The sequence below is a fragment of the Myodes glareolus genome, chromosome 27 (assembly GCF_982192425.1).
Source record: "Myodes glareolus chromosome 27, mMyoGla1.1, whole genome shotgun sequence".
In the NCBI taxonomy this organism is placed as follows: Eukaryota; Metazoa; Chordata; class Mammalia; order Rodentia; family Cricetidae; genus Myodes; species Myodes glareolus.
This window is the reverse complement of record NC_142052.1, coordinates 22,787,657-22,814,241: the sequence shown is the minus strand read 5'-3', so window position 1 is coordinate 22,814,241 and position 26,585 is coordinate 22,787,657. Positions and strand designations below refer to the sequence as shown.

The 26,585-nt window shown below is 40.4% G+C and overlaps 1 protein-coding gene across 1 annotated transcript in view; it reads right to left on the bottom strand.

The window, feature by feature from the left end:
• Window positions 1–19,057, bottom strand: part of LOC148117610 (kinetochore protein NDC80 homolog) — a 58,276-nt gene extending 39,219 nt beyond the window's left edge. Inside the window, 6 exon segments of the mRNA XM_087902252.1 lie at window positions 604–693; window positions 7,928–8,029; window positions 10,148–10,325; window positions 10,419–10,541; window positions 17,896–17,973; window positions 18,957–19,057. Of these exon segments, the coding sequence (XP_087758378.1) occupies window positions 604–693; window positions 7,928–8,029; window positions 10,148–10,325; window positions 10,419–10,541; window positions 17,896–17,973; window positions 18,957–19,057 (672 nt within the window).
• Window positions 19,058–26,585: the final 7,528 nt, after the last annotated feature.

The following is a 26,585-nucleotide window of genomic DNA, read 5'->3' as shown; positions in this document are numbered from 1 at the left end:
GAAATGAACTCAGGACCTTTGGAAGAGCAGGCAATGCTCTTAACCTCTGAGCCATTTCTCCAGACCCAGAACCATTTTATTTTACTAAAAATATTTTTTTCAGATTGATCTATTTTATAAGCATTTTGCTTGGAAATGACTTTCTATGTTGTCAATCTCAGCATTTGGAAGCGAAGCAGGGACGTCTCTTTGAGTCAGGAGCAGTCTGGTCCACATAGAAAGTTCTAGGACAGTCAAGAATATGTAGTAAGAATTTGGGCAACTTTGCTAAGGCCACTTTTTTTGAGGTCATCTCAAGGACATACAGTTACCTGACCCCTAACCTCCGTAAAAAGACTATCTTCATCAAGTCTCCCTATCGGGAATTCCTTGACCATCTGTGAAAACTCACAACAGAGTCTCTGCTCAGAGGACATAGGCTTCAGCTCTGGCCACCACATGAGGGATTTTACACAAGAAAAACTAATGAATTAAATCTGGCTTTAAAAAAATCAAACTCAGAAATTTCCTAGAAAACAAAAGACAAGTTCTATAATAGAATACCTTTTAGTGAAGAATATAAAAGCATCCTCTTTATATATTGTTAATAGTAATATATAGTACCTTATTATGTTTTATACCATCTTCACTGTCTTCTCCCCAAGCCTGCCCATCATCAAATAGAGGTGCTCTTTCTTTCATGGCACGATAAATCTAATTAGTACACAAACAACACATTAGATTAGTGGAGCTGATAGTTTGTAAAATTCATTCTTTTTTAAAGATGTGTTATTATATATACAGTGTTCTGTGAGGTCAGAAGAGGGCACTGGACTCCATGTAGCTGGAGTTACAGGTAATTGAGAGCTACCTGGAGTGGGTGCTGGGACTCTGGTTCTCTGGAAGGGTAGGTAGGAAGTTCTCTTAACCAAGTCATCTCTCAAGCCCCTTGCTAACATTGTTTTGAGATGGCATCTTCATCTAAAGCTATAGAATGGAGCCCCACCAGGTGAAGGTGGTATTGTCTAACAAAATTCTATTTCTGAGCATTGTTCTGGGCACATGAAATCCAAGCGAGACCCCAAACAAAATTTATTTTGGAGCACATGCAACCTTGTCATTTAGTCTCAAAAAGAGATGCGGCCATGGTCAAACTGCTGGTATGCAGACAGACTGTGTGCTAAGTGAGCAAAGAGGCACAGTGAAGAATGAGAGAAACTATCAAGCCACTAATAAAATGCTATGAAGCAATTTGGAATCAGAGCAAAATAACAAATAGTGGACAAGTAGAAGCCATCAATCATATACTATATATGGAGGTGAAGAGAATGATTATATTTTCAGAACTGGAGAGAGGGCTCAAATTGTTAAGAGTACTTGGTGCTTTTCTTGAGGACTTAAGTTTGTTTCCCAGCTTACGTGTTGCATGGCTCACAAACGCCTGTGACATTGGTTCTAGTGGACCCAATGTTCTCTTCTGGCCTCACACAGAGATTCACACACATAAATAAATAAAAATAACATTTTAAAAGAATATTTTCAATTGTTCCTACAACCATTATATCAGGATCTTATATTTGCTTAGACAAGCTCCCTATCACTCTGTTCCATCACCAGCCAGCAGCAACTTCATGCGGGGTGGGAGTGAATTACCAGTCTTATGTATGCTAGACCAGCAACCTATCACTGAGCTGTAGAAGGCCGCAACCACACTCTCCACCATAGATGGCGCTGCACCGCCAGGTGAGCTAGAAAGCTCACACGTGTTGGTATTTTTCCACTACTCCCAAGGTTTCACCTGGGACTGGGAGCAGTTGACCAATCCAGGAATGACACGTCCAGAGCAGGGTCTGTTTCCTTTATAAGGGATGGGTTCCATCTTATCTGGGTCCCCGGCCATGTTGGCTTATGCTCTAGCTCCCAAGAGGATTAAAGCCATTCCTGCAGAAGGATCCTAGTGTTCCGCGTGGTTCTTGCTGGTGAGACGGTAGCGTGGGACAACTGGTGCCGAAACCCGGGACGCCGAGGAATCCTGACCACCGCACCGACGGGGATCTCTTGGATTCACCTTGGATTCAGGAAGGATTCAGAACTGCGGGTCTGCATAATCAGAGAGGTAATGTCTGTTCCTGGATTTTTCGGTTTTGAGCTTGACTTGTCTCCGCATTGGGAAGGTTTCATACAGGCCTTGATGCTTATCTTAGCAATTCTCTTATTTTCCGTCAGAAATTGCTTAAAAGATGAATCTTGCCAAGTGGTTGTTGCAAAGGCGGAGGAAATTCAGGACAGAATATCAGAAACTGAATGCAGTGGGAGGTTAGACGCGCGCGTGAGAAAAAAAATTAAGGAAAAAGGACCCTCCAGGAATTCTAAGGAAGTAAAAATGGGGGAGAACATTGGCCCACAAGGCCAAAAGCTTTCTGATATCAATAATAAGAAAAAAGGAAAGAACAGTAATTTGCTGATCGAAAGTGACCTTGAAAGTGACCATGAAAGTGAGTACGAAAGTTCTGGCTCAGGAGAAGAGGAAGGAGAACTGGATACAGAGGAGGAAGTAGAATTAGCCAACGGCAGGGCCATGAGGTCATCCCAAACGGCCCATCCGCCTCATTATAGGCTACGCCCTCCCCCAATTGCCCCTTCGGCGCCTCCTTATGAGGAACGCCTTGGGCCAAAGACCTTTTCATTTATCCCTGACAAGGTCAAGAGAAAGCTACACTTGGCCTTCCCCGTTTATGAAGGGGAAAACGGGCGAGTACATGCACCTGTGGAGTACAACCAAATTAAAGAGTTAGCAGAGTCAGTCAGAAAGTATGGAGTGACTGCTAATTTTACCTTAGCCCAGTTGGACAGATTGGCCTTGTCTGCCATGACTCCAGCGGACTGGGAAGCAGTTGCAAAAGCATCGCTCATCAGCATGGGTCAATATTTGGAATGGAAAGCGCTGTGGCACGAGATAGCCCAGGAACAGGCCAGAGCTAACGCTCAGGCCTTAACTCCAGAACAACAGCAATGGACATTTGACCTCCTGACTGGGCGAGGGCACTATGCCGCTGCCCAGACAAACTACCCTTACGGCGCCTACCGCCAGATAGCCGATACAGCTGTAAGAGCATGGAAAGCCTTGTCAAAAAAGGGAGAAGGGAGCACTCCGCTCACCAAGATTATACAAGGGACTCAGGAGCCTTTTTCAGATTTCGTGGCAAGAATGATTGAGGCAGCAGGACGCATTTTTGGCGATACTGATACGGCCACGCCCCTAATTGAGCAGCTCATTTTTGAGCAAGCCACGCAGGAGTGCCGTGCCGCCATAGCACCTAGGAAAAATAAAGGGCTACAGGACTGGCTCAGGGTCTGTAGAGAACTAGGAGGACCCCTGACGAATGCAGGTTTGGCTGCAGCCATCATGCAGTCACAAAAACACCCTTTTAAAGGGCCAGACAGAAGAGTTTGCTTTAAATGCGGGAAGCCAGGACACTTAAAAAGGGACTGTAGGTCATCAGAAAAGGAGAGAGCGCCCCCTATGCTTTGCTCACGCTGTGGTAAAGGTTATCATAGGGCAGAGCTCTGCCGCTCCGTTAGGGACACCCATGGTAAGATCCTCCCACCATTAGGAAACCCACAGATTGATGATCCAAAAAACGGGATGGCGGGCCCTCAGTCCCAGGGCCCCCAAAAATATGGGAACAAGTTCGTCAGGGCAACGACCGAGGGACCCTTGGAGGCAGAACAAGAGTGGACTTGTGTGCCTCCACCGACTTCTTATTAATGCCTCAAATGGGGGTACAGCCCGTCCCTGTGCAGCTGCCTGAGCCCCTACCCCCTGGAAGCGTGGGCCTGCTTTTAGGACGTGGCTCGCTTACCCTACAGGGATTAATCGTCCACCCAGGTCTCGTTGATAGTCAGCACACTGCTGAGATACAAGCCCTATGCTCTTGCCCTAGTGGAGTTTTTTCCATCAGTAAAGGAGACAGGATAGCTCAGTTACTGCTTCTCCCGGCAGACATCCACCAGAGGCCGGAGAATAGATTAATGGGGTCAACAGGACAGGATTCAGCCTACTTGGTTGTTAGCCTTCAAGATCGACCCAAACTGCCCCTTTGGGTCAATGGTAAATGCTTCGAAGGCATTTTGGACACCGGCGCGGACAAAAGTATTATCTCATCGCGCTGGTGGCCACAGTCCTGGCCAGTTACTGAGTCGTCTCATGCCCTACAGGGCTTGGGCTACAGTGCAAACCCCACCATTAGCTCCACCAGATTAACCTGGGAAACAGATGAAGGGCAGTCAGGATATTTTACACCATATGTCCTCCCCCTGCCGGTCAACTTATGGGGAAGAGACGTGATGCAGGGCATGGGATTGACCCTATCTAATGCATATTCATCTCAGGCCCAAGATATAATGATCAGAATGGGTCATAGGCCAGGAAGGGGCTTGGGTCGCTCCCAGCAGGGAATACGGGAGCCAATACATCCTAAACCTAATATCAGCAAACAGGGCCTGGGTTTTTCCTAGGCGCCACTGGGGCAACACGGCCTATATCATAAAAAACAGAGACCCTCAATCAGGTATCTACCACAGTGGCTACAGCCCTGGATCAACAGGCTACCATAGATACATCTATTAGAGGTAGAATAAAAAACAGGTGGATAGCTTATGGCAGCTTGCCCAATTGGGCTGTGAATGGAAAACTCCAGCCTTATGTGTGACCAATGTACCATATGAGAACTTTATAAAAGTGGCTAACTTGTCCCGAGAATTGTCTTTGTATCTTGCAGGAGAATTTTGATGATTTGCTGTCCTCCTTGAGACGGTCCATCATGACAATCAACTCCACGCGAGTGGACATAAGCCTGGCCAAAGGATTCCAGTCCTGGATTGTGTCCTTCATCCCCTACTTCAAAGAATGGGTGGGGGTGGAAATGTTTTGGAACGGTCCTATGCTATGGAATAGTGTTTCTCCTCTGGATGGTCTGCTGACTCAAATCCCAAAGTCTTAGGGACAAAGTGGTTTTTGCACAGCGCTGGCTGCCCTGGAACAGGGAGCCTCTTCTGATGTGTGGTTATCTATGTTAAAGCAGTAAGGTTTAAGCCAACCAGCTCCTGCACCCCTAGGACTGTGGTCCATTGCACAGGGTGGAGTGCTTGGCTTAGCTAGCCCTGAAGGTTGTCGAGCTTAAGAGCATCGCACAGAGAATGACCCTCTCTGAGAGATAAGTCGCTCTGCTTAAGGGTTTCCTGCCGTATATTCCCTTTCCCAGAAAATTGGCAGAGGGCAGGCCGGATAGGTTCCAGGTGTCATGAGCCTAGGGACAGATTCCGTGTAAGCCCATTTTAATGTTTTCATTTTGGGAAGTGCGACCTCTATCTTTACCTTCCTAGGGAGTTGCCTTTCTGCAAAGAAGTAAAATTAGGGGGAGATGTAGAAGGCCGCAACCACACTCTCCACCATAGATGGCGCTGCACCGCCAGGTGAGCTAGAAAGCTCACACGTGTTGGTATTTTTCCACTACTCCCAAGGTTTCACCTGGGACTGGGAGCAGTTGACCAATCCAGGAATGACACGTCCAGAGCAGGGTCTGTTTCCTTTATAAGGGATGGGTTCCATCTTATCTGGGTCCCCGGCCATGTTGGCTTATGCTCTAGCTCCCAAGAGGATTAAAGCCATTCCTGCAGAAGGATCCTAGTGTTCCGCGTGGTTCTTGCTGGCGAGACGGTAGCGTGGGACAACTGAGCTATTCTTAAGTTCTCTTTTCCTTTTTGTCTTGACACAGGATCTAAGTTCCACAGGCCGGCCTAAACCTCTCTTTGTAGAAGCACCTGTAAGTAAAGGAACCTGTGATCCTTCTGCCTTAACTTCCTAAGTAGATGGGATTACAGGCCAGAATCACTAAGCCTGACTTCAAAAGCCATTTTTGAGATGATAGCAGATCCATTTCTGCAGGGAAAACACTACCTTTTATCTGAATATATCATGACTAAATAACAAAAACCCCTTTCTTTGTAAACAGTGGTAGTAATAGAAAATAATTTAGAATGGGGTAGTTCATTAAGAGTAGTGAGATAAGAAAGTCTTGAACTATCACTACAAGTCTCAGCATTAATAACTTAGAAATATAGTTAAGAAAACATCAAAACAAAAGGAACTTAAAAATATGGTACTTGATATTAAGAAAGTTATTATCTTACTGAAGAAACAGTGAAGTATAAATGAGAAAATTAATACTTCCCCAAATGATAATGTTAAATATTGTCAAGGTGGGAATTTTTCCCTAATGTTTATGAATGCAATTTGAAACCAATGAGGAAGGGGTAAACAAAACACAGAATCTTCAAAGGCATCATCAAGACTGGGAAGTGCGGTTCAGCTGAAGAGTACTTACACAGAATAAAAGAGGCTCAAACACTAACATGGGGGAACATAAACCTAGGGAATACCAAGTCAAGTCCAAACAAAACAAAACAAAACAAAAACAAACAAACCTGGATATAATGCCAAGGACTGGTGATCACAGTCAAGACTACCAGTGAAATAGTTTCTATTCCAAAATGGTGAACCAAAACAACCACTCACCATATCCCAGCCATTCCTTTCTCAAAGGCAAAGCAACCTGACAAAAAAACCAAACCAAACCCAACAATACCCCTTCCCAAATCATTGGCTCAGTTTGAGACAGAAGGGACTTGATACAAAAAGGTTCAAATTAAATGATGGATTAAAAGCTGGATGCAGTGGCACATACACCTGTATTTCCTGCTATTTACCAGATTGCAGTGGGAAGATTTTTTGACCCCAGAGTACAGACTAGGCAACATGGTGAGATTCACTTTCAGAAAAACCAACCAACCAACAAACCAAAGAAGTTTCAAATTAATAGCAAAAGCACATAGCGAGATATAGAACTAAAAAAAAAAAAAAACAGCTTTAAAGTTTTCACAAAGGTAGACTTTGAAACAGTAATGCCTCTCCATAGGCATGCAATGCTCACACATGGTTGTGTAGAGACAGGGTTTCTATGCTTAGACCAGGCTGTCCCTGAACTCAGAGATCTGCCTGCCTCTGTCCTGAGTGCTAGGACTAAAGGGGTGTGCCATCACATCTGGAGGCTGAGTAATTTTAATTGCTATAGTTTCCTTGGAGGAATATTTGTTAGTATGTAGAAAAAAGAAGTTGCTACAGATTAACATGGCACTGTTTTACAGAAAAAATGATTTGCTTAAAAAATGTAGTACACTCTAAATTAAGTAGGGTAAACATGTTAGGCAACATTAAGTCATGTGTTATACTTTTCTATGGCTGCAGCACAGGTTTATATCAGCATCACCAGAGATGAGCAATTTTGAAATGGCTCCATCACTAAGTGACAGAAATTAGTTCATATCTGTCATAATCTTATGGGACCACCATGCCATCCATCAATGACTGAACATCAGCATGTGACACATGACTGTACACATTTTTAGAGTAAACAGGACTTTGAAACCTATATCCAGGGCTAAAGTGCACCTCAATGTTAGAGACACCAACGGTTCAACTCCTAATACAACAAAACCAAATAAAACTGTATCCAAAGAAAATGACTTAAAAGTTATCTGTAAGTTGGGAGAGTATTCATTCTCTATTTTCCTATTTTTGTGATTGATACTGATTTCATTTTTAAGAAAGGAGAAAATGAATTTCGCAAAGAAAACATGTGGGTTCATGTTTTTCTGAACTCTAACGCCCCAGGAAAACAATCTGTCAAGCAGAGCTTCTCCCTGCTCACCGTTCTGACACAAACAGTTCGAAGAACTTCAAATCAAACGTGCTCTGAAAGCAGAAGCAGGTTTGGAGACAAGTTGCAAAAGTCAGATTGGGAGAGAAATAGAAAATCATTGTGAGGAAAAACAAAACAAAGCAAAAACTAAACGTTTAAAGGTAAGATTTAAACTATCAATCAAATACCTTGATGCAGTCTATCAGCCATACCAAGGCTGCCACGATGTGAGGCCAGGTATGAGGGGCTCCCACTGCATACATGGAGCTCTTGGACAGTGCAAAGGATACCTATGAGAAACAGGAAGATAAGGAGCAACCATGTTAGCAAGCATAAAGGCTACAGTAAAGGTGTATTTTAAAGCTGCACATACACCTGCTGAGAAGATATTTGAGTCTACTCTGAAGATATTATCCATCAATGATTTTTGTGTATTTATTCACATTCCACAGATTATTTTGCACGGTGTTTCACAGCTGAGTATAGAAGGATTCTCCTAAAAAAAACCTTTTCATTTTCCTACATTCAGTGTACTTCTCTTACACATTAGTGATTATCTGTCACTAAATCTACTTTTGTCCCTGTGTCTCCAAACAAGCAACTTTCCTTCCTTAGTTTTCCCAAGTGTTGGGGTCACAGGTGTTCAGCACCACGTCAGATCTGTGCTTGTCTTTATTTATAATGCTTTTAAACTTTATCTCTCTGCTGGTTAACTTTGTCAACCTGACACAAGCTAGAGTCATCTGGAAAGATGGAACCTCAATAAAGGAATTGTCTCCACTAGGCTGGCCTGTGGGCATATCCATGGGGCACTTCCTTAACCATGACTGACAGGAGAGAGCTAGTCCACTGTGGGCAGTGCCACCTGAGTAGGTAGTAATGGACTGTAGGAGAAAGCAAGCTGAGCAAGCTATGGAGAAGTAGTCAGTAAACAGCTTGGCTTCATAGTTCCCACCTCTGTTCCTGCTTGAGTTTCTGCCCTTACTTCCCTTGATGATTAATGTAATAAACTCTTCTCTCCGCTAGCTTTTTTTTTTTAAAAAGATTTATTTATTTATTATGCATACAATGTGCTGCTGGCATGTATGCCCACACACCAGAAGAGGGCGCTAGATCTCATTACAGATGGTTTTGAGCCACAAAGTAATTGCTGGGAATTAAACTCAGGTCCTCTTAACCTCTGAGCCATCTCTCCAGCCCCCTCTGTTGGTTTTATTCTGAGTTTTATTCAAATATCACGAAATCACAATAAGACAATCTCATTGTTTTCATAAGATCTTACTGCTATGCTTTTGCCACCATAAATTGTGGTGATCAGGTTGCACTTTATACTTTCTTGTGACCGGGACTAACCGAGTAGCTTTGGCTAGCTTGGTATTCATCATGTAGACCAGGGTAGCCTTGAGTTCAGAGGATCTATTTGCCTCAGATTTTGGAGTTCTGAGATTAAAGGCCTACCACCATTCCAGGCTGTACTTTATATTCCTCATTGTTTGAGCTTTATGTTCTATCACCTAAACTTCTTTTATAGTGGACTGCTATGGTTTGAATGTTTATTCTGCAGAATTTATGTTGGGAACTTAGTACATAGAGTCAGATACTAATGATACAAAGATATGGGACTTCTGGCAGGTGAGAGCCCTATGAATGAATCTATTCCAATACAAAGGAGTGTTTGAAGGCATGGCTTTGTTATAAAGATAATCCTTTCCTACACCCATGCTCCTCCTTGCCATATGATACCTTCTGGCAAGTTATGACCCACCAAGAAGGCCCTTATTTATTAGAGGCTGAGTACATGCTGATGTCATGCTTTTGGGCTTTCCATCCTTTATAGCCATGAGCTAAGCCAGTCACACGTGTGCGCTTGTGTGTGTGTGTGTGCATGCGTGTGTGTGTGTGTGAGTGTATATATATGGTGTGTTTTAAGCCTATAGATATTTCGTACCTAGTAGTCTGGAATATATACAAATATATATCACATAAATATATATATTTAAAATTTATGCATATGGTTGGTTTGCCTATAAATATGCATAACATGTGTGTGCCTGATGGCTGTGGAGATCAAAAGAGGAATCATTGTATATGACTGTGGGCCACCATGCGGGTGCTGAGAACCTAACCTGAGTCCCCTGGAAGAGCAGCCAGTACTCTTAACCACTGAGCCATCTCTAGCTCCCTAGCTCCTATATTTACCAATTAACAAGCATTGGTGTTTTGTTACAGGTTCAAAAAAAGTTGAATATGCTACAGTCTATCAATTTTCCTTCCTCTTCAGTTCATCCTACACATACTGTTCACAGTGCTCATCCTACTAATGAACCTACTAATTCAAAGTATTCACAAACTTACAATAATGAGTTTCTTCTGTGTTCTGATAAGATCTTAGACTAAAAGAATATTACATACCCAAGGTCTTTGAAAATTCTTGGAACTTCTTCTTCAAATTTCTTGACAGACAGTTCATATGATGGACATAGGAAGCCATAAAGAAAGGCAAAGATCTTTAGAAAACCTTTAGTTGATGGGGCTTGTAGAGACTTGATGGATACACTATGCACATAACCATTTTCTGTAAGAAACGACAATCATTTTTATGAAACATTGAAAGTTTTGGATTAGAAAAGTGTTGGGAGCAAAAACACTCAAATCAGACAATTTAAATTATAGAATACCTCATAGAGCTTTTGAGTACATTGCTGAATGAATGCTTTATCCTTAAGTGGTCTTGGATCCTTGATTTTTTCAGAACTGGAAAATATACCAAGTTGACTATTAATGGATGAATGCCCACTAGTCCTAGAAGAATATTTTAAGAAGGCAATCAAAAACATTTCCTTCTGTGTTCAAGTCTGCATTATTTTAAGGCTACCCATCACACACACACACACACACACACACACACACACACACACACACACACACACACAAATTGTAACAACAACATCAAACATTAGCCTTTAAGTTTTAATTAACTAAATACAATGTATTCCTTAAAGCAGAAGGAGAACACACCATGAAGTTACAACAGTTTTAGGCATAAAATGCGAAGGGAATAAAATGTATTTCTGGGACCAGGGATACATCTCAGTGTTTTGTTCAGCTTGTGAAGTGCTCTGTGCTCAATCTTCAGCACCACAAATAACAAACCAAATTTCCTTGTGCATGACATTATCAACACACACATTATCCTTAAAGGTGTGTGTCAGGCCCATAGATCTTCTGTACCAAGTAGTACAAGCCTGTTCAATAACCTAAATGCTTTCATCTCTATTTATGCCCCTATAACTGCTCCATTGCTTGTACTCCCTTGTTTGTCATTATGCCTGAAGGGAAAATTGTCTCTGAGTATCAAGAGTTAATATGCATGAAGAACTTAAGAACATTTGACCTATATGAACACTCAATAAACATTCAGAACTACTCGTAAAGGAGAGTCTGCCATTATCTCCATTAGAAAGTAAAAATATCTATTTTTATGTATATTGTGTCTGTATATGCATAACCACACGCACATGTGGGTGCTTATGCAGGTCACAAGAGGGGCATCAGATTCTCCTGGAGCTGGAGTTACAGGTGGTTGTGACCTGCCCCATGTGGTGACTGTTGACTGAATTTGGGTCCTCTGGTAGAATAGGAACAACTCTAAACCACTGAACCAACTCCCATTATCTCCACTCTTTTTCTTTCTTTCCTTCTTTCTTTCTTTCTTTCTTTCTTTCTTTCTTTGGAAAACAGGTTTTTCTGTGTTGTTCTGGTTGTCTTGGAACTTGTCTGTAGACCAGGCTGGCCTCAAAACCAGAGATTAGAATGCCTCTGTCTAATTAAAGGCATGCACCACTACTCAACCTTTCTCCTTTCATATACACAAGGGATTCAAAGTACAAAAAGGTGAGGTCTTTCCCCAGGTCATACAAATAACAGACTGCTTCCTGTCAATCTGTATCAAACTTCCCCACCTCCAATCCAGACAACTGCTGATCTCGTCTAGAGAAAGATCTCCAAGGTGAATCTAGGTATCACTACAACAAAAGCAAGATGCTGTTTCTTCTTCTCACTCTTATCCTTTCATATGTACATTGCTGCCTAGACTGGCTGCTATGACAGTCTGAATGCAGTAGCAGACATAGATTCTAACCATCTTTCATTAGTCAGCTATTAAAGGGATCTGAATTTAAAAGTGGGAGACTATGTTTGGCTGCCCAATAAAATTGTTTTGCATTAGAAATGTTTCAATTTTATTACATTTATTTATTTGTGTGTGTGTGTGTGTGTGTGTGAGAGAGAGAGAGAGAGAGAGAGAGAGAGAGAGAGAGAGAGAGAGAGAGAGAACAGCTGGTCGTCAGAGGACAACCTGAAGCAGTAGATTCTTTTCTACCACGTGGGACTGGGGATTGAAAGCAGGTCTTTGGGCTTGGTGATAAGTGCTTTCACCTGCTGAGCCATCTTGCTCACCCAGAAAGATTTTTAAAATTCAAAGCATTGTAGGAGGTGGTAGCACACATCTTTAATCCCAGCACTTGGGAGGCACAGACAGGTAGATCTCAAAGTTCGATGCTATTCAAAGGCTTAAAGTTCTTGTCAAATAGGTCTTTCACATCCTTGGTTAGAGTAACCCCAAGATATTTTATGGTGTTTGTGGCTATCGTGAAAGGTGATGTTTCTCTGATTTCCCTCTCCGTTTCTTTATCCTTTGTGTATAGGAGGGCCACTGATTTTTTGGAGTTGATCTTGTATCCTGCCACGTTACTAAAGGTGTTTATCAGCTGTAGGAGTTCTTTGGTAGAGTTTTTGGGGTCGCTTATGTACACTATCATATCGTCAGCAAATAACGAAAGTTTAACTTCATCCTTTCCAATTCGAATCCCCTTGATCCCCTTATGTTGTCTTATTGCTATTGCTAGAACTTCAAGCACTATATTGAAGAGGTATGGAGAGAGTGGACAGCCTTGTCGTGTTCCTGATTTTAGTGGAAAGGCTTTGAGTTTCTCTCCATTCAATTTGATGTTAGCTGTCGGCTTCTGTATATTGCTTTTATTATATTTAGGTATGATCCTTGTATTCCCAGTCTCTCCAACACCTTTATCATAAATGGGTGTTGAATTTTGTCAAATGCTTTTTCAGCATCCAATGAAATGATCATATGATTTTTTTCTTTCAGTTTATTTATATGATGGATTACATTGATAGATTTGCGTATGTTGAACCATCCCTGCATCTCTGGGATGAAGCCTACTTGATCATAATGGATGATTTTTCTAATGTGTTCTTGGATTCGGTTTGCCAGTATTTTATTGAGAATTTTCGCATCGATGTTCATGAGTGAGATTGGCCTGTAATTCTCTTTCTTGGTTCTGTCTTTGTGTGGTTTTGGTATTAGGGTGACTGCAGCTTCATAAAAGGAGTTTGGCAGTGACTTTTCTTTTTCTATATTGTGGAATACATTAAGGAGTATAGGTATTAGCTCTTCCTGGAAGTTCTGGTAGAATTCTGCATTGAAACCATCTGGTCCTGGGCTTTTTTTGGTAGGGAGATTTTTGATAACAGCTTCTAGTTCTTCACGACTAACAGGTCTATTTAGATTGTTCACCTGGTCTTGGTTCAACTTTGGTATATGGTACTTATCTAAAAAAATGTCCATTTCTTTTACATTTTCCAACTTTGTGGCATATAAACTTTCGTAGTAAGATCTAATGATTCTCTGAATTTCCTCCGTGTCTGTGATTATGTCCCCCTTTTCATTTCTGATCCTATTAATTTGCAAGTTCTCTCTCTGCCGTTTGATTAACTTGGATAGGGGTTTGTCAATCTTGTTAATTTTCTCCAAGAACCAGCTTTTTGCTTCATTGATTCTTTGAATTGTTTTCTGTGTTTCTATTTTGTTGATTTCAGCCCTCAGTTTAATTATTTCCAGTCTTCTACTCCTCCTGGGTAAATCAGCTTCTTTTTTTTCTAGAGCTTTCAAGTGTGTTGCTAAGTCTCCAATGTGTGCTTTCTCTGTTTTCTTTAGGTGGGCACTTAGTGCTATGAACTTTCCTCTTAGCACTGCTTTCATTGTGTCCCATAGGTTTGAATACGTTGTGTCTTTGTTTTCATTATATTCAAGGAAGACTTTAATTTCTTTCTTTATTTCTTCCTTGACCCAGGGGTGATTTAGTAGTTGACTGTTCAACTTCCATGAGTTTGTTGGCTTCCTGGGGGTACCATTGTTGTTGAATTCTAATTTTAATCCATGGTGATCTGACAAGACACAGGTGGTCACTAATATTTTTTTGTATCGGTGGAAGTTGAGGAGGATACCAGAAAATGGAAAGACCTCCCCTGCTCTTGGATTGGGAGAATCAACATAGTAAAAATGGCAATTCTACCAAAAGCAATCTACAGATTCAATGCAATCCCCATCAAAATCCCATCAAACTTCTTCACAGACCTTGAGAGAACATTAATCAAGTTTATATGGAAAAACAAAAAACCCAGGATAGCCAAAACAATCTTATACAATAAAAGAACTTCTGGAGGCATTACCATCCCTGACTTCAAACTCTATTATAGAGCTACAGTATTGAAAACAGCTTGGTATTGGCATAAGAACAGAGAAGTCGACCTATGGAATCGAATAGAAGACCCAGATATTAACCCACAAACTTATGAACACCTAATTTTCGACAAGGGAGCTAAAGGTATACAATGGAAGAAGGAAAGCATCTTTAACAAATGGTGCTGGCATAACTGGATGTCAACCTGTAAAAAAATGAAAGTAGATCCATATCTATCACCATGCACAAAAATCAAGTCCAAATGGATTAAAGACATCAACATTAATCCGTCCACTTTGAACCTGATAGAAGAGAAAGTGGGAAGTAGTCTACAAGATTTAGGCACAGGAGGCCTCTTCCTAAGTAGGACCCCAGCAGCACAGACAATAAGAGAAACAATGAATAAATGGGATCTACTGAAACTGGGAAGCTTCTGTAAAGCTAAGGACACTGTCAGTAGGACAAAAAGGCTGCCTTCTGACTGGGAGAAGATCTTCACCAACCCCTCATCAGACAAAGCTCTGATCTCCAGAATATACAAAGAACTCAAGAAACTAGACACTAAAACTCTAATTAACCCAATTAAAAAATGGGGTACTGATCTGAACAGAGAATTCACAACAGATGAACTTCGAATGGCCAGAAGACACTTAAGGTCATGCTCAACCTCCTTAGCGATCAGGGAAATGCAAATCAAAACCACTTTGAGATACCATCTTACACCTGTCAGAATAGCTAAAGTTAAAAACACCAATGATAGCCTATGCTGGAGAGGATGTGGAATGAGGGGAACACTCATCCATTGTTGGTGGGAATGCAAACTTGTGCAGCCACTTTGGAAATCAGTGTGGCGGTTTCTCAGGAAACTTGGAGTCAACCTCCCTCAGGACCCAGCAATTCCTCTCTTGGGAATATACCCTAGAGATTCCCAAACATACTACAAAAGTGTTTGTTCAACTATGTTCATAGCAGCACTATTTGTAATAGCCAGAACCTGGAAACAGCCTAGGTGCCCCTCAATAGAAGAATGGTTAAAAAAGGTGTGGAACATATACACATTAGAGTTTTACTCAGCGGTAAAAAATAATGACATCTTGAATTTTGCATGCAAATGGATGGACATAGAAAATGCTTTACTGAGTGAAGTAAGCCAGACCCAAAAAGAGGAACACGGTATGTATTCACTCATAAGTGGATTCTAACCATAATTTAAGGTCTTTGAGCCTATTATTCGTGATCCTAGAGAAGCTAAATAAGAAGACGAACCTGATGAAGATTATTTAGCTATCCGCCAGGAGGTAGGAAATAGTCAAGAGTCCCAGGTAACCTCGGGTGCATGGGGGGGGTGGGAGGGTCGATGGAGGGGGAGAGGACTAGAGAGAAGGGAGTAGGGGAGGAACGGGGAAAGCTTGGTGGCCGGGGATGGGGGGGGGAGGGAGGTAGGATGAATATGGGATCAGGGAACAATATATTTCAACTAAGGGAGCCATTTTAGGGTTTACAGGAGACTTGATTATATATGGGATCCCAGGTCCAAGGAGAAATCCCCCAGATTGCTCTCTGGACAGAGGAGAGGGTGCCTGAATCGGCCGTGGCCCATGACCATACTGATGTATATTTTGCTTATCACCATAGATCCTTCCTCTGGCGAAGACGGCTATGCAGTCGGAGGCCCACATTGGAGGACCGGATTGAGCCCCCCGAGGTCCGGAGGGGGAGCGGAAGGAGGAGGAACATGAAAAACGAAATCAGTACTGCGAGGGATGCTATCACCCACTGATACAAGGGAACGGATCTGATGAGAGTTTACCAGGGCCAGCCGGACTGGGACTGAACGAGGATGTGATCTAGACAGATTCTCGGAATTTGGCCGGATTCTCTGACTGTGGCTGGCCCGGGGTCTTTCTGAAAAGCCATTGACTATGACACTGGGACCTGTTTCCTCTGCATATGCTGGATTTTGGGGATCCAGTCTGTTCGGATGCTAGCCTTCCTGGACCTGGAGGGAGGGGGAGGGAGCTGGAGCTTCCCACAGGGCAGGAAACCCTGACTGCCCTGGGGGACGGAGGGGAAGGAGGGGGGGGAGTGGGGGGGAGTGGGAGGGTGTTGGGAGGGGGGGGCGGAATTGGAAACTTTTATAATTTAATAAAATTTACTATAAAAAAAAAAAAAAGAGTCCCAGGTAACCTTGGGTGCATGGGGGGGTGGGGGGGTGGGAGGGTTGTTGGAAGGGGAGAGGGTTAGAGAGAAGGGAGTAGGGGAGGAATGGAGAAAGCTCGGTTGACCGAGATGGGGGGAAGGGAGGAAGGATGAATGTGGGATCAGGGAAGAATATATTTCAACTAAGGGAGTCATTTTAGAGTTTACAGGAAACTTGATTATATATGGGATCCCAGGTCCAAGGAGAGATCCCCAGATTGTTCTCTGGACAGAGGAGGGGGTGCCTGAACCGGCCTTGGCCCGTGACCATACTGATGAATATTTTGCTTATCACCATAGATCCTTCATCTGGCGTTGGATGGCGATACAGATGGAGGCCCGCGTTGGAGCACCGAACTGAGCCCCCCAAGATCCAAATGAGGAGCAGAAAATGACGAAGGACTGCGAGGGATACTATCACCCACTGATACAAGGGGTCGGATCTAATGAGAGTTTACCAAGGCCAGTTGGACTGCGACTGAACGAGCATGTGATCCAACCAGATTCTCTGAATGTGGCCGGATTTTCTGAATGTGGCTGGCCTGCAGTCTTTCTGAGAAGCCATTGACAATGACACTGGGACTGGTTTCTTCTGCATATACTGGATTTTTGGGATCCAGTCTGTTTGGATGCTCACCTTCCTGGACCTGGAGGGAGGGGGGAGGAGCTTGGACTTCCCACAGGGCAGGAGACCCTGACTGCCCTTGGGGACAAAGAGGGAGGAGGAGATGGAGGGGGGGAGTGGGAGGGCGTTGGGAGGAGGGGCGTAAATGGAAACTTTTTATAATTTAATAAAATTACTTTCAAAAAAAAAAAAAAGTTCGATGCTAGCCTGGTCTACAGAGTGAGTACCAGGAAAGCTAGGGCTACACAGAGAAATCCTGTCTCCAAAAAACAAATCAAACAAACGAAGAAGCAAATAAATAAATAAAACCATTTTATTTTTGAAACCACATAATGAGATTTTTATTTTTTTGAGATTTTTATTTTAAATTAAGTTTATATTGACATTTTCTTAGTTTAATTTCTAATATAATTAATACTGACAGACTTAGACAGTAAAACCAAAGCTCTTTGAAGTCAACCTTCGGAGAGTAAAAGACTCAAATGTTGAACTAGAGATGGCTCCACTTTCACCCTCTGATTCTACAGTTTCTGAGAACTAGGTACAGAACACAGCACAGACTTGAGCATCGCCTTAGAATGGTAACTGTGGTCTGAATCTGTTCTTCTCTAGCATCATACAAAGCAGAATTATACAGACATCTTATCACCTGGAATCTTAACTACTAAAACAGGAAAACTGGGCTCTAAGTTTTGTCTTGAAAGCACCTTTACAAGATAACTTTTATTGTCTCTAGGAATCAATGCACGGTTATAAGAACCTATTCATTAAATAAAATTAAAAGCTTTGTTACCTTTTACCAAATATCGAGACTTTTCTTTTAGATGCAGGTTTGTTTGTGCTTGGCTTTTCAAAGGTTGCTCCCCCTTCGCTTCAAAGGAAAAGAGAAAAACACTTTTTAAAGCAAATACAAAAACACCAGTTCAAATAATTTTATGTTAACCTCTTTCCCCTACCAATAATAAATTTTCAAGATGACAGAAGTGTTTGGTAATTGTTTTCACTGAAATGAGCAAAAAGACAGGAAACTTTTAAAATGTTAATAGTTTTAATTTGTCTTTTTAATTTTAACATTTGTTTGCATATAGATAAGAATTTTAAGGAAAATATAAAAACTGGTTATAGGTTGACAGCTATGTTTGAATTCTTTTCTTCAGAATGGCTGATTAAGTAGCTTATATGTAGACGTTATGCTAATATGGGTTCACAGTAGGTTAGAAATAGCCTTCCAGTAACTGGAAGAGCAACACTCTGAGTGAAAAACTAATGTTTATGATAACAGTTTCTTTGGTTGGTCGCTTTGTGAACTATGTCTTGCTCTGTCGGCTGGGGAACTACTATATGGCCCACCCTGGCCTTGAACTCTCATTCAGTCTTCTTCTTCCTGGAGTCTTTGGAAGACCAGGATGACAGGTGTGTGTGATCACACTCAGCTATAAGAGCAAGTTCATTTGTACACCCTAGTCCCTCCAAACTTGAAATAATTTTATAGCCTACCATCAAAACAAATAATATTGCTTTGATTTCATTTCTACCTTTAGTAGTTGGAAACATCTTAGTAAATTAAGTTATACCACTCTGCCTGCTTCAACAGTTAATTATAAAGTAAGAGGAAAACAAGGAGTATTGGAAGGGTGCCAACAATCCTTTTATAGCAGGTCTCATTATACACAATGAGAAGAACCAAACCACCTAGCATCTCGTTCACTTTTAGATTTCAATGAGCCCAGTCAGGCACTGCTGGGAAGAGACAAGATTAAGACATCACTTAGGCTTTTGTACTAACCCTTTCTTACAACTGCCTCGCCCTAGACAGTAAGTATGCAGCTGAGAACCGTAGGTGGAGGCACTTACGTTTGAGGGGTATGAAGGTCTGGTTTATCGAGGTCTTGGGATCTTAATTCCTGCATGGAGAGGCACCCAGCACCACTGGTAGAAATGGAACTGTGCTTCATGCTTAGAACCTAATTCATGATTTCAATATCAGAAAAATGTTCCAGATGCAAGTGGTTCATTAAGCAACAATTATCACTTTTATTCTGAAGTAGGAGAGTAATCAAGTCTGTTTCTTCACGATAGTCTTTTCCCTGTGTGCTGTATTTGTTTTTCACATATACCTAAGTCCTCACTACAGATAACACCTATACAACTTCAAGTATTCAATACACTCTAACAGGGCAATGCAAAAACTAATATATATGATTCCCGCATATATATCACAAGGCAATCCATGATTACAAAATTTCTATACATTATCTCTGAGTACATCACTGCTATCTCTTATGTCTATTTCAATGGTAACTCACAGGCTGCTTGACAAGAAATCTCAGGCCCCTTAACTCTCCTCCAAATGTTTCCTTTGGCTTCAAAAACAGGAGTCATTCTGTTTTCCTAAAGTCTACTTTTCTTGCTTTATGCTTAACCCCGTGTCTCTCAGTTAATACCCACTATTGTCTTTCTGATTCTAATCTCCCTTTTAGTAAAGATAAGCAATCTGGTCCACAACATAATGTAGAGGCTGCTTCCATGCTCAGAACATTTTAGTATCATAAGCATGCCTATGTCGGACCCTGTCTTCATCTCTAAAGGGCTAGACGCTAACCACTAAGTTTTTTCAGGTCCTGCCCTGGCCTCCTTCGAGAGTGAGACAGAACTCGCTGTTGTAATAATAATAATAATAATAATAATAATAATAATAATAAAATATAAAAGCAGCAAAGAGAAGTCACGCCATGTGATAAGGCTCACATAGGAGGTTTATTGGAAGACAAGAGAGAAGGGACAGAGGGGGCAGAGAGGGGGGCAGAGACTAGACCCCTCGAGACAAGAGTGGTAGGAGAGGGAGGGAGGTTCAGAGGAGGGGTGAGGTTGACAGGCACACCTGTTACAAGGAAACAGCAAATGTGTGCAGAAGTGGCTACAGGTGAAGTGCTCTTAGTGGCTACAGGTGAGGACGTATCCTGTCAGGACCCTACGGGGAGGCCAATGCAGATGCACAAATACTAAACCACATTATTGTTTGTTTTGAGCTAAAGTGCACACTAGGCTGTGCACTGAGCCACATCCCTCCTTGTTCGGCTGCTTACATTTCACTTAGATTTTATTCTCAAGACTTCAGTTTCCCAGACTTTTTCTCCTTACATGGCTTTTCAGCTGCTGCATTACCAGACAAAGGCAGCTTTCCAACCTGCTCCTCCCTGGCAGTCCCCTCACGCCCCCACCCCCCATTACCTCGGTCAGCTATCAGCATCCTCTTTTCCCTCTACAGGCACTGCCCACACAATCTTAATGATGCCAGAAAGCAGAGCCTGGGGGACCCCACCCCAGGTCTCTGATGCTGCAGAGCCTTTTAGCATGAACCCAGTTCTAAGACCAAATGCTGGGCGCCAGATTATGAGCAAAACAATCCCACACCAGTTTGGATTCAATGGGATATTTATCTGAGTGGAAAAAACTTACAGAACACTTTCCTACTGGAGAGCCAGGAAAGGAGTCTTGTGGCTAGAGTGAGAGGAAGGCTGCTGCTGCTTTCTAAAGAGAAAGAGACCCCGCCCCAGTGGGCTGGTATCTCAGCAGCTATTGGCTGAAGGAGCTTCCACAGCAGATTCAGTTCAGTGTTCTTGGATTCCAGTATTTTGCTGAGTATTTTTACATCTATGTTCATGAGGGAGATTGGTCTGTAGTTCTCTTTCACTGTTGAGTCTTTGTATGATTTGGGTATCAGAGTAACTGTAGCCTCAAAAAAAGTAGTTTGTGGAACAATTTGACGAGTATTGGTATTAGCTGTTCTTTGAAATTCTGGTAGAATTCTATGTTGAAGCCATCTGGTCCTGTGCTATTTTTGGTTGGAAGATTTTTAAGGACTGCTTCTTTTTCCTTACGGGTTAGAGGTGTATTTAAATTGCTTGTCTGTTCTTTATTTAGATTTTGGTATGTGGTACTTACCCAGAAATCTGTCTATTTCCTTTCAATTTTCCCAGTTTTTGGATTATATGTTTTTGAAGTATGACCTGATAATTCTCTGAATTTTCTCAGTTTTTGTTCTTATGTCCCTCTTTTCATTTCTGATTTTGTTTAAGCCCTGGTGATCTGATAATATACAGAGATTTATTCTGTAAATTTACTTTGTGTGTGTGTGTGTGTGTGTGTGTGTGTGTGTGTGTGTGTGTGTGTCTTGAGATTTATGACCAAATTTGTGCTTGGTTTTAGCGAAGGTTCCATGAGGTGCTGAGATGAAGGTATATTCTTTTTGTTTTGGTAGAATGTTCTTTAGATGTCTGTTAAGTCGATTTGGGTCATAACATCTGTTAGTTCTCTTATTTCTCTGTTAATTTTCTGTCTGGCAGACCTGTTCAGTGGAGTATTGCAGACCTGAGGTGCCATACCTGCCTTTGAGGTTTTTTTCAAAAGTATTGATTTAATGTGTTTGAGTGTTTTGTCTGTAAATATTTCTGTATGACATGTATATGTCTGCTGAGACCAGGAGAGGGCATCAGATCCACTGCAACTGCAGATATAGATGGTTTTGCGCCAGGACGTGGGTGCTGGGAACGAAACCTGGATGTTTTGTAAGAGCAACCAGTGCTCTTGACCACTGGCCGTTCACTTCAGCCTCAGATTTTCTTTGATAGCCTATAGATGGTTCATGTTCAGAAATGAAAAATGTTGAGAGTAATTCTACATTATGCATATTAACTGAGAAGAATCACAGTTCCTTCATATCCCATGGGTGCTTGTACTCTTTGCACTGATTTCAATCTCGGTGGAACTTCTTACCTTTAAAATATAGATACAATGTTAAAAAATGTAGTACAAAAAATAAAATCTAACAGGTAACAAAATGTCCGATTTGCTATAGATTGCAACATTATGTTTTCTTGTCACCTTCTCTTTAGAAGCATAAAAGAAGAATGGCTTTCAGTCAAGGAAATTGGATGCCATGGAACATCATACAAAGGTCAGTATAAAATATTTATTGATAGGTTGGGAGGTGGTGGTGCACACCTTTCATCCCAGCAATCAGAGGCAGAGGGAGATGGATCACTGTGAGTTCGAGGCCAACACGGTCGACAAGAGCTAGTTCCAGGACACCTAGGACTGTTACACAAAAAACTCTGTCTCAGAAAAGAAAAACAAACAAACATGCATATATACATACATACATACATACATGTATGTATGTATATATCATGTGGGAAAATTGTATGAAGTAGCATAAAAATGAACAAAATATATCTTAGAAATAAAGCAATTGTCTTGGTCGGAATTCTAATTTAAGTGGTTGATTTTTTCTCAGTAATGAACAATGTAAGCCAATTTTTATAACACTACATATGCTTCTATTAATTTAGGTAGGATGAATTAATCCTGTGCTATTGGTTAGGTTCTTTGAGAATGTTGCAGTGTTTTTAACTCTTGCACGGTTTCTCTCATGTGTTGAATTCAGGTTCAACAATACACAGTTGAACATAGACTGTTACTTGCCTACATATATATATATGTGTGTGTGTGTGTGTGTGTGTGTGTGTATGAAAATGTCATGATGAACCTCATCATTTTCTAGGCTAACTAAAGCAATTAAGTCAAAAAAATCAGCAATTCATCATAAGACAAGACATCACACTAGGATCATGGGAGCGGGCCCTCTGGAGACCACCTCCATGCAGCAGTCATTAGCTAGTGCTGTAGTCTACTTATTCTCATGTTCAATCTGTGGGGAGGTTTCTTCCTGCTTTCAGAGGTATATATATATATATATATATATATATATATATATATATATATGTGTGTGTGTGTGTGTGTGTGTGTGTGTGTGTGTGTGTGTGTATACATATATGTATATATATAATTGTACTTGGCTCATATTCCACCCCCTCGTTACTGTTCTCCCTCTTTTTATCCATCCCTCCAAGTAGTCCCTTTCTTGCTTCATGATGCATATATACACACAGGCTTAAATAATGATATAGACATGCATAGATCATCAAGTCTACATTCTGAGAGAAAACATGCATTTTTTTCTTCATCTTCCACTTAATTATCTTGGATTGAACATTTGGTAGATATTACTACTACCACTAGTATTAATTACAGTACCAGTAGTAATTACATATTACTACTGTAGAAGTCATGGAGTAGTTAGACTATAAATTGAATTGTTTTTCCCCCAGAAACTGCCATCCTGTTTTTCATAGCCGCTGTACAATGTTTGTATTTCCACCAACAATGCATTCCAGTTTTTCTACTTTTTCATCAAAACTTTCTGTTTCTTTTTGTAATTGCCATCCCAATGGGTATGAAATGGTATCATGTTGTGAGTCTAGGCATTTTATATTTTCACTTCCATTGTGAAAAAAAAAAACATTTTCTAATCTCTCTTGTGATTTCATCTTTGACCTGCATGAATTATTTAGAAGAGAACTACTTCATTTGCATTTGGTTGATTCTAGTATCAATTTATTCTTGATTTCTAACTTAAGTCCTTTGGGGTAGAAAAATAAATTCTGGTTCCTTTAAGGTAAAAACATTCTCCAAAATGGAAAGTACTGAGGCCCTGTAGATCTAAGATGGGACCCTGTAAATGTTTTACTGAGGGAAGAGTACACCAATTGTTTATCCAATACCAAACAGTGAGCCCTGAAAATATACATACAAATAACATTATAGTAAGTTAAAGTATGTGCGTGTTATAGTTTCTTAGGTAGTTAACAGTATAATCCCTTATGATTTTTTCAGATATCTATACTATTATTTTGCTCCCCTTTCTCCCTTTGTTTTTATCTCCCTTGAACCTAATTTTAACCCAGAAAACAACAGACAAGTAACATACAGATTGAGCAGGTTAGATACATATATGCATGTAACAAAATTAATGAAAAATCCTTGAATTAGAAAGGGAACAAAAAGGCATATATGAGAGGGTTTGAAGAAAAAAAACCGTGAAAGGAGAAATGATGTTTAATGCTTGCAAAATATTTGTTTAACTATGTAAAACTGTGTTGCATTTGATTAATTATATGTAAAAATGTGTAGCTGTTTTACTTTGTCTGCCTAAGGCCCCTGATTAGTCTAACAAAAAGCTCAACAGCCAATAGTGAGGAAGAGGTATAGGCAGGACTTGCAGGCAGGAAGACTAAGTAAGAGAAGGAATTTAGGCTTAAAAAGGAAGAAAGAAAAAGAGATACCAGGGAGAAACCAGTGGCCAGCCTGACACACATGGAGGATGCAGGAAAGCAGGACATACAGAATGAAAGGTAAAAAGCCCCAAGGAAAAATGTAGATGAATAGAAAAGGTTAAGTTAAAAGAGCTAGTGGGACGAGCCTAACCTAAGACTAAGTGCTTATAATTAATAATAAGCATTTGTAATAAATTATTTGGAAGTTGGTAGGTGGCCCAAGGAAAATCCAACTACACATAATATAATAAATAAAATAAGTAAGTAGTTGTTTTTAAAGCATTAGTATAAAAGATAAAAAAGGGACATAGCCAAGACTGTTAAATAGAGAACTTTGTCTCAGAAATCCAAAAAACAATATAAAAATAGATGTAACTGATCCCTTTTACCTGCTCTGAAGAATTTTTCATAGATACTGACACTGGATAACCACATGGGCATAAAGTAGCTTGCCAGTAATTAAAAGCTTTTAAATAATAAAGTATATTGCAGTTGCTTATAATTTAAAATGTCATTATAAAATATCCAAAGAAGGTTGGAAGCACCGATATTAACTCTGCCACGTGCCATTAAGTTACTGGCCTTGTCAAAATGGTTGATTCTTTGAAAATAAATGCAGGTTTATAAAGGGTTTGCTGGTCTTATTTTAGAAAGCTAAGTCAGAACTAAAGAGTTTACAAGCACCAGGAGCTATGCAAGTGAACTTGGAAGATGCTCATCAATAATATTATGCTGAAACAATTTACCTATTTGCCAAGATGCTAAGCTATTCATATTAGTGTTTTACAATTAAAAAGTGATTTATTTATAAACAATTAGCTATTTGTTTAAAAGAAACACCATTATTAAGAAGGGCCACCTGGAAGTAAGATTTTGATATTAAAGGCTGAATTTAACAGACTATAGAAATTACACTTATATCTGATTTAGAAGAAATATAAACAGGTTAAGTTGGGAGTTAGCTACTAGATTATCATCTTGAACTTTATAGAAGGGTAAAGTTGTCATCTGGAAAATGTTTACTTAAATAAAATGCAAGTACTTATTTTTACTGTATCACTATTAAATGAGTGATGTTAGGGCTGAAGGGATATTCCAGAGGTAAAGGGCCCCATTCTTTCTTTCATTGCAAATGACCCACATTTGGTTTCTAGCACTTGTTTGTGGTAAGTCACAAATGCCTGCAACTCCAGATCTAGAGAATTCCACATCCTTTTCCTGAACATATTCAGCACCTGCCTTCAAGTCCACATACAAACACATTGATACACAAGCAAACACATAATTAACAATTTCATTAAAATTATTAAATGATTGATTCTTGAAAAATATTCCAAATTTATTTCCAGAAGACTATGAACTTGCACTGTAATTTTTTCCTGTGACTTATACTAGTTTACATTATAAACTGGATTATAATATATCCTTTGGAGAGAAAATGTTTGTACTCCATTCTGTAATTCCCCTTGTCTGTCATTTAAATTCAGTAAACTAACAAAACAAAGATACTACAGTAATTGAAACATGGTAGACTTAAACAGAATAAAGGTCACTCTTATTATAATGCAATTAATTTGAAAGAAAAGTAATGGAAAATAAATTTAAGTATTTAATTATTATAAGAACATTTGGAGGGTTGGTAGGCAAAACTTACATGCCTGTTCATTTTTTTATATGCAGAATGCAATAGTTGCAAGATAAGATAAATTAGCTGCACTACCTTTTATGATTGTACCACAATGGAATAAAAAAGTAACAATAATATTAAATAAAATTCTTTGTAGCTTTGAAAATATACATTAAAAAGGTACCCTTCTTTGGTCATGTAAAAATAGAAATACTCACAAGCTGTCCCGACTGAAACAGCATACCAAGTGAGACAGAAATAAAGTGTTCTTCTTGACACACCTCAACTTTTAAATTTGATTAATGGCAGCCTAAGTGTGCTTATTTTATGGCTTCATGAAACATCAAGTAGATTGTATCAGTGGAGCCCCAACAGCAAGAAACAACAAAGCTGTGGTTTTAGAAGTAGGTGTCAAAATGTTTGAATTATAAATAAAATTGTTGCAATAGAAACTAAAAAAATAAATAAAATATCCAACAAATTAAATTCAACTTGATTACATTATCACCTCTTCCTACTACATTCCTTAGGATAAATTATAATTTATTAACAACTAAGTAATAATCCTGATACAATTATCCCACTTAATCCTCAGTGGCCTTCAGAAGTAGGCATAGAAAGCAAGCCTGTTAGGTTTTTGTGTGTCTATGTCTACCAGCCCAGTGATTGTAGACTTCAACT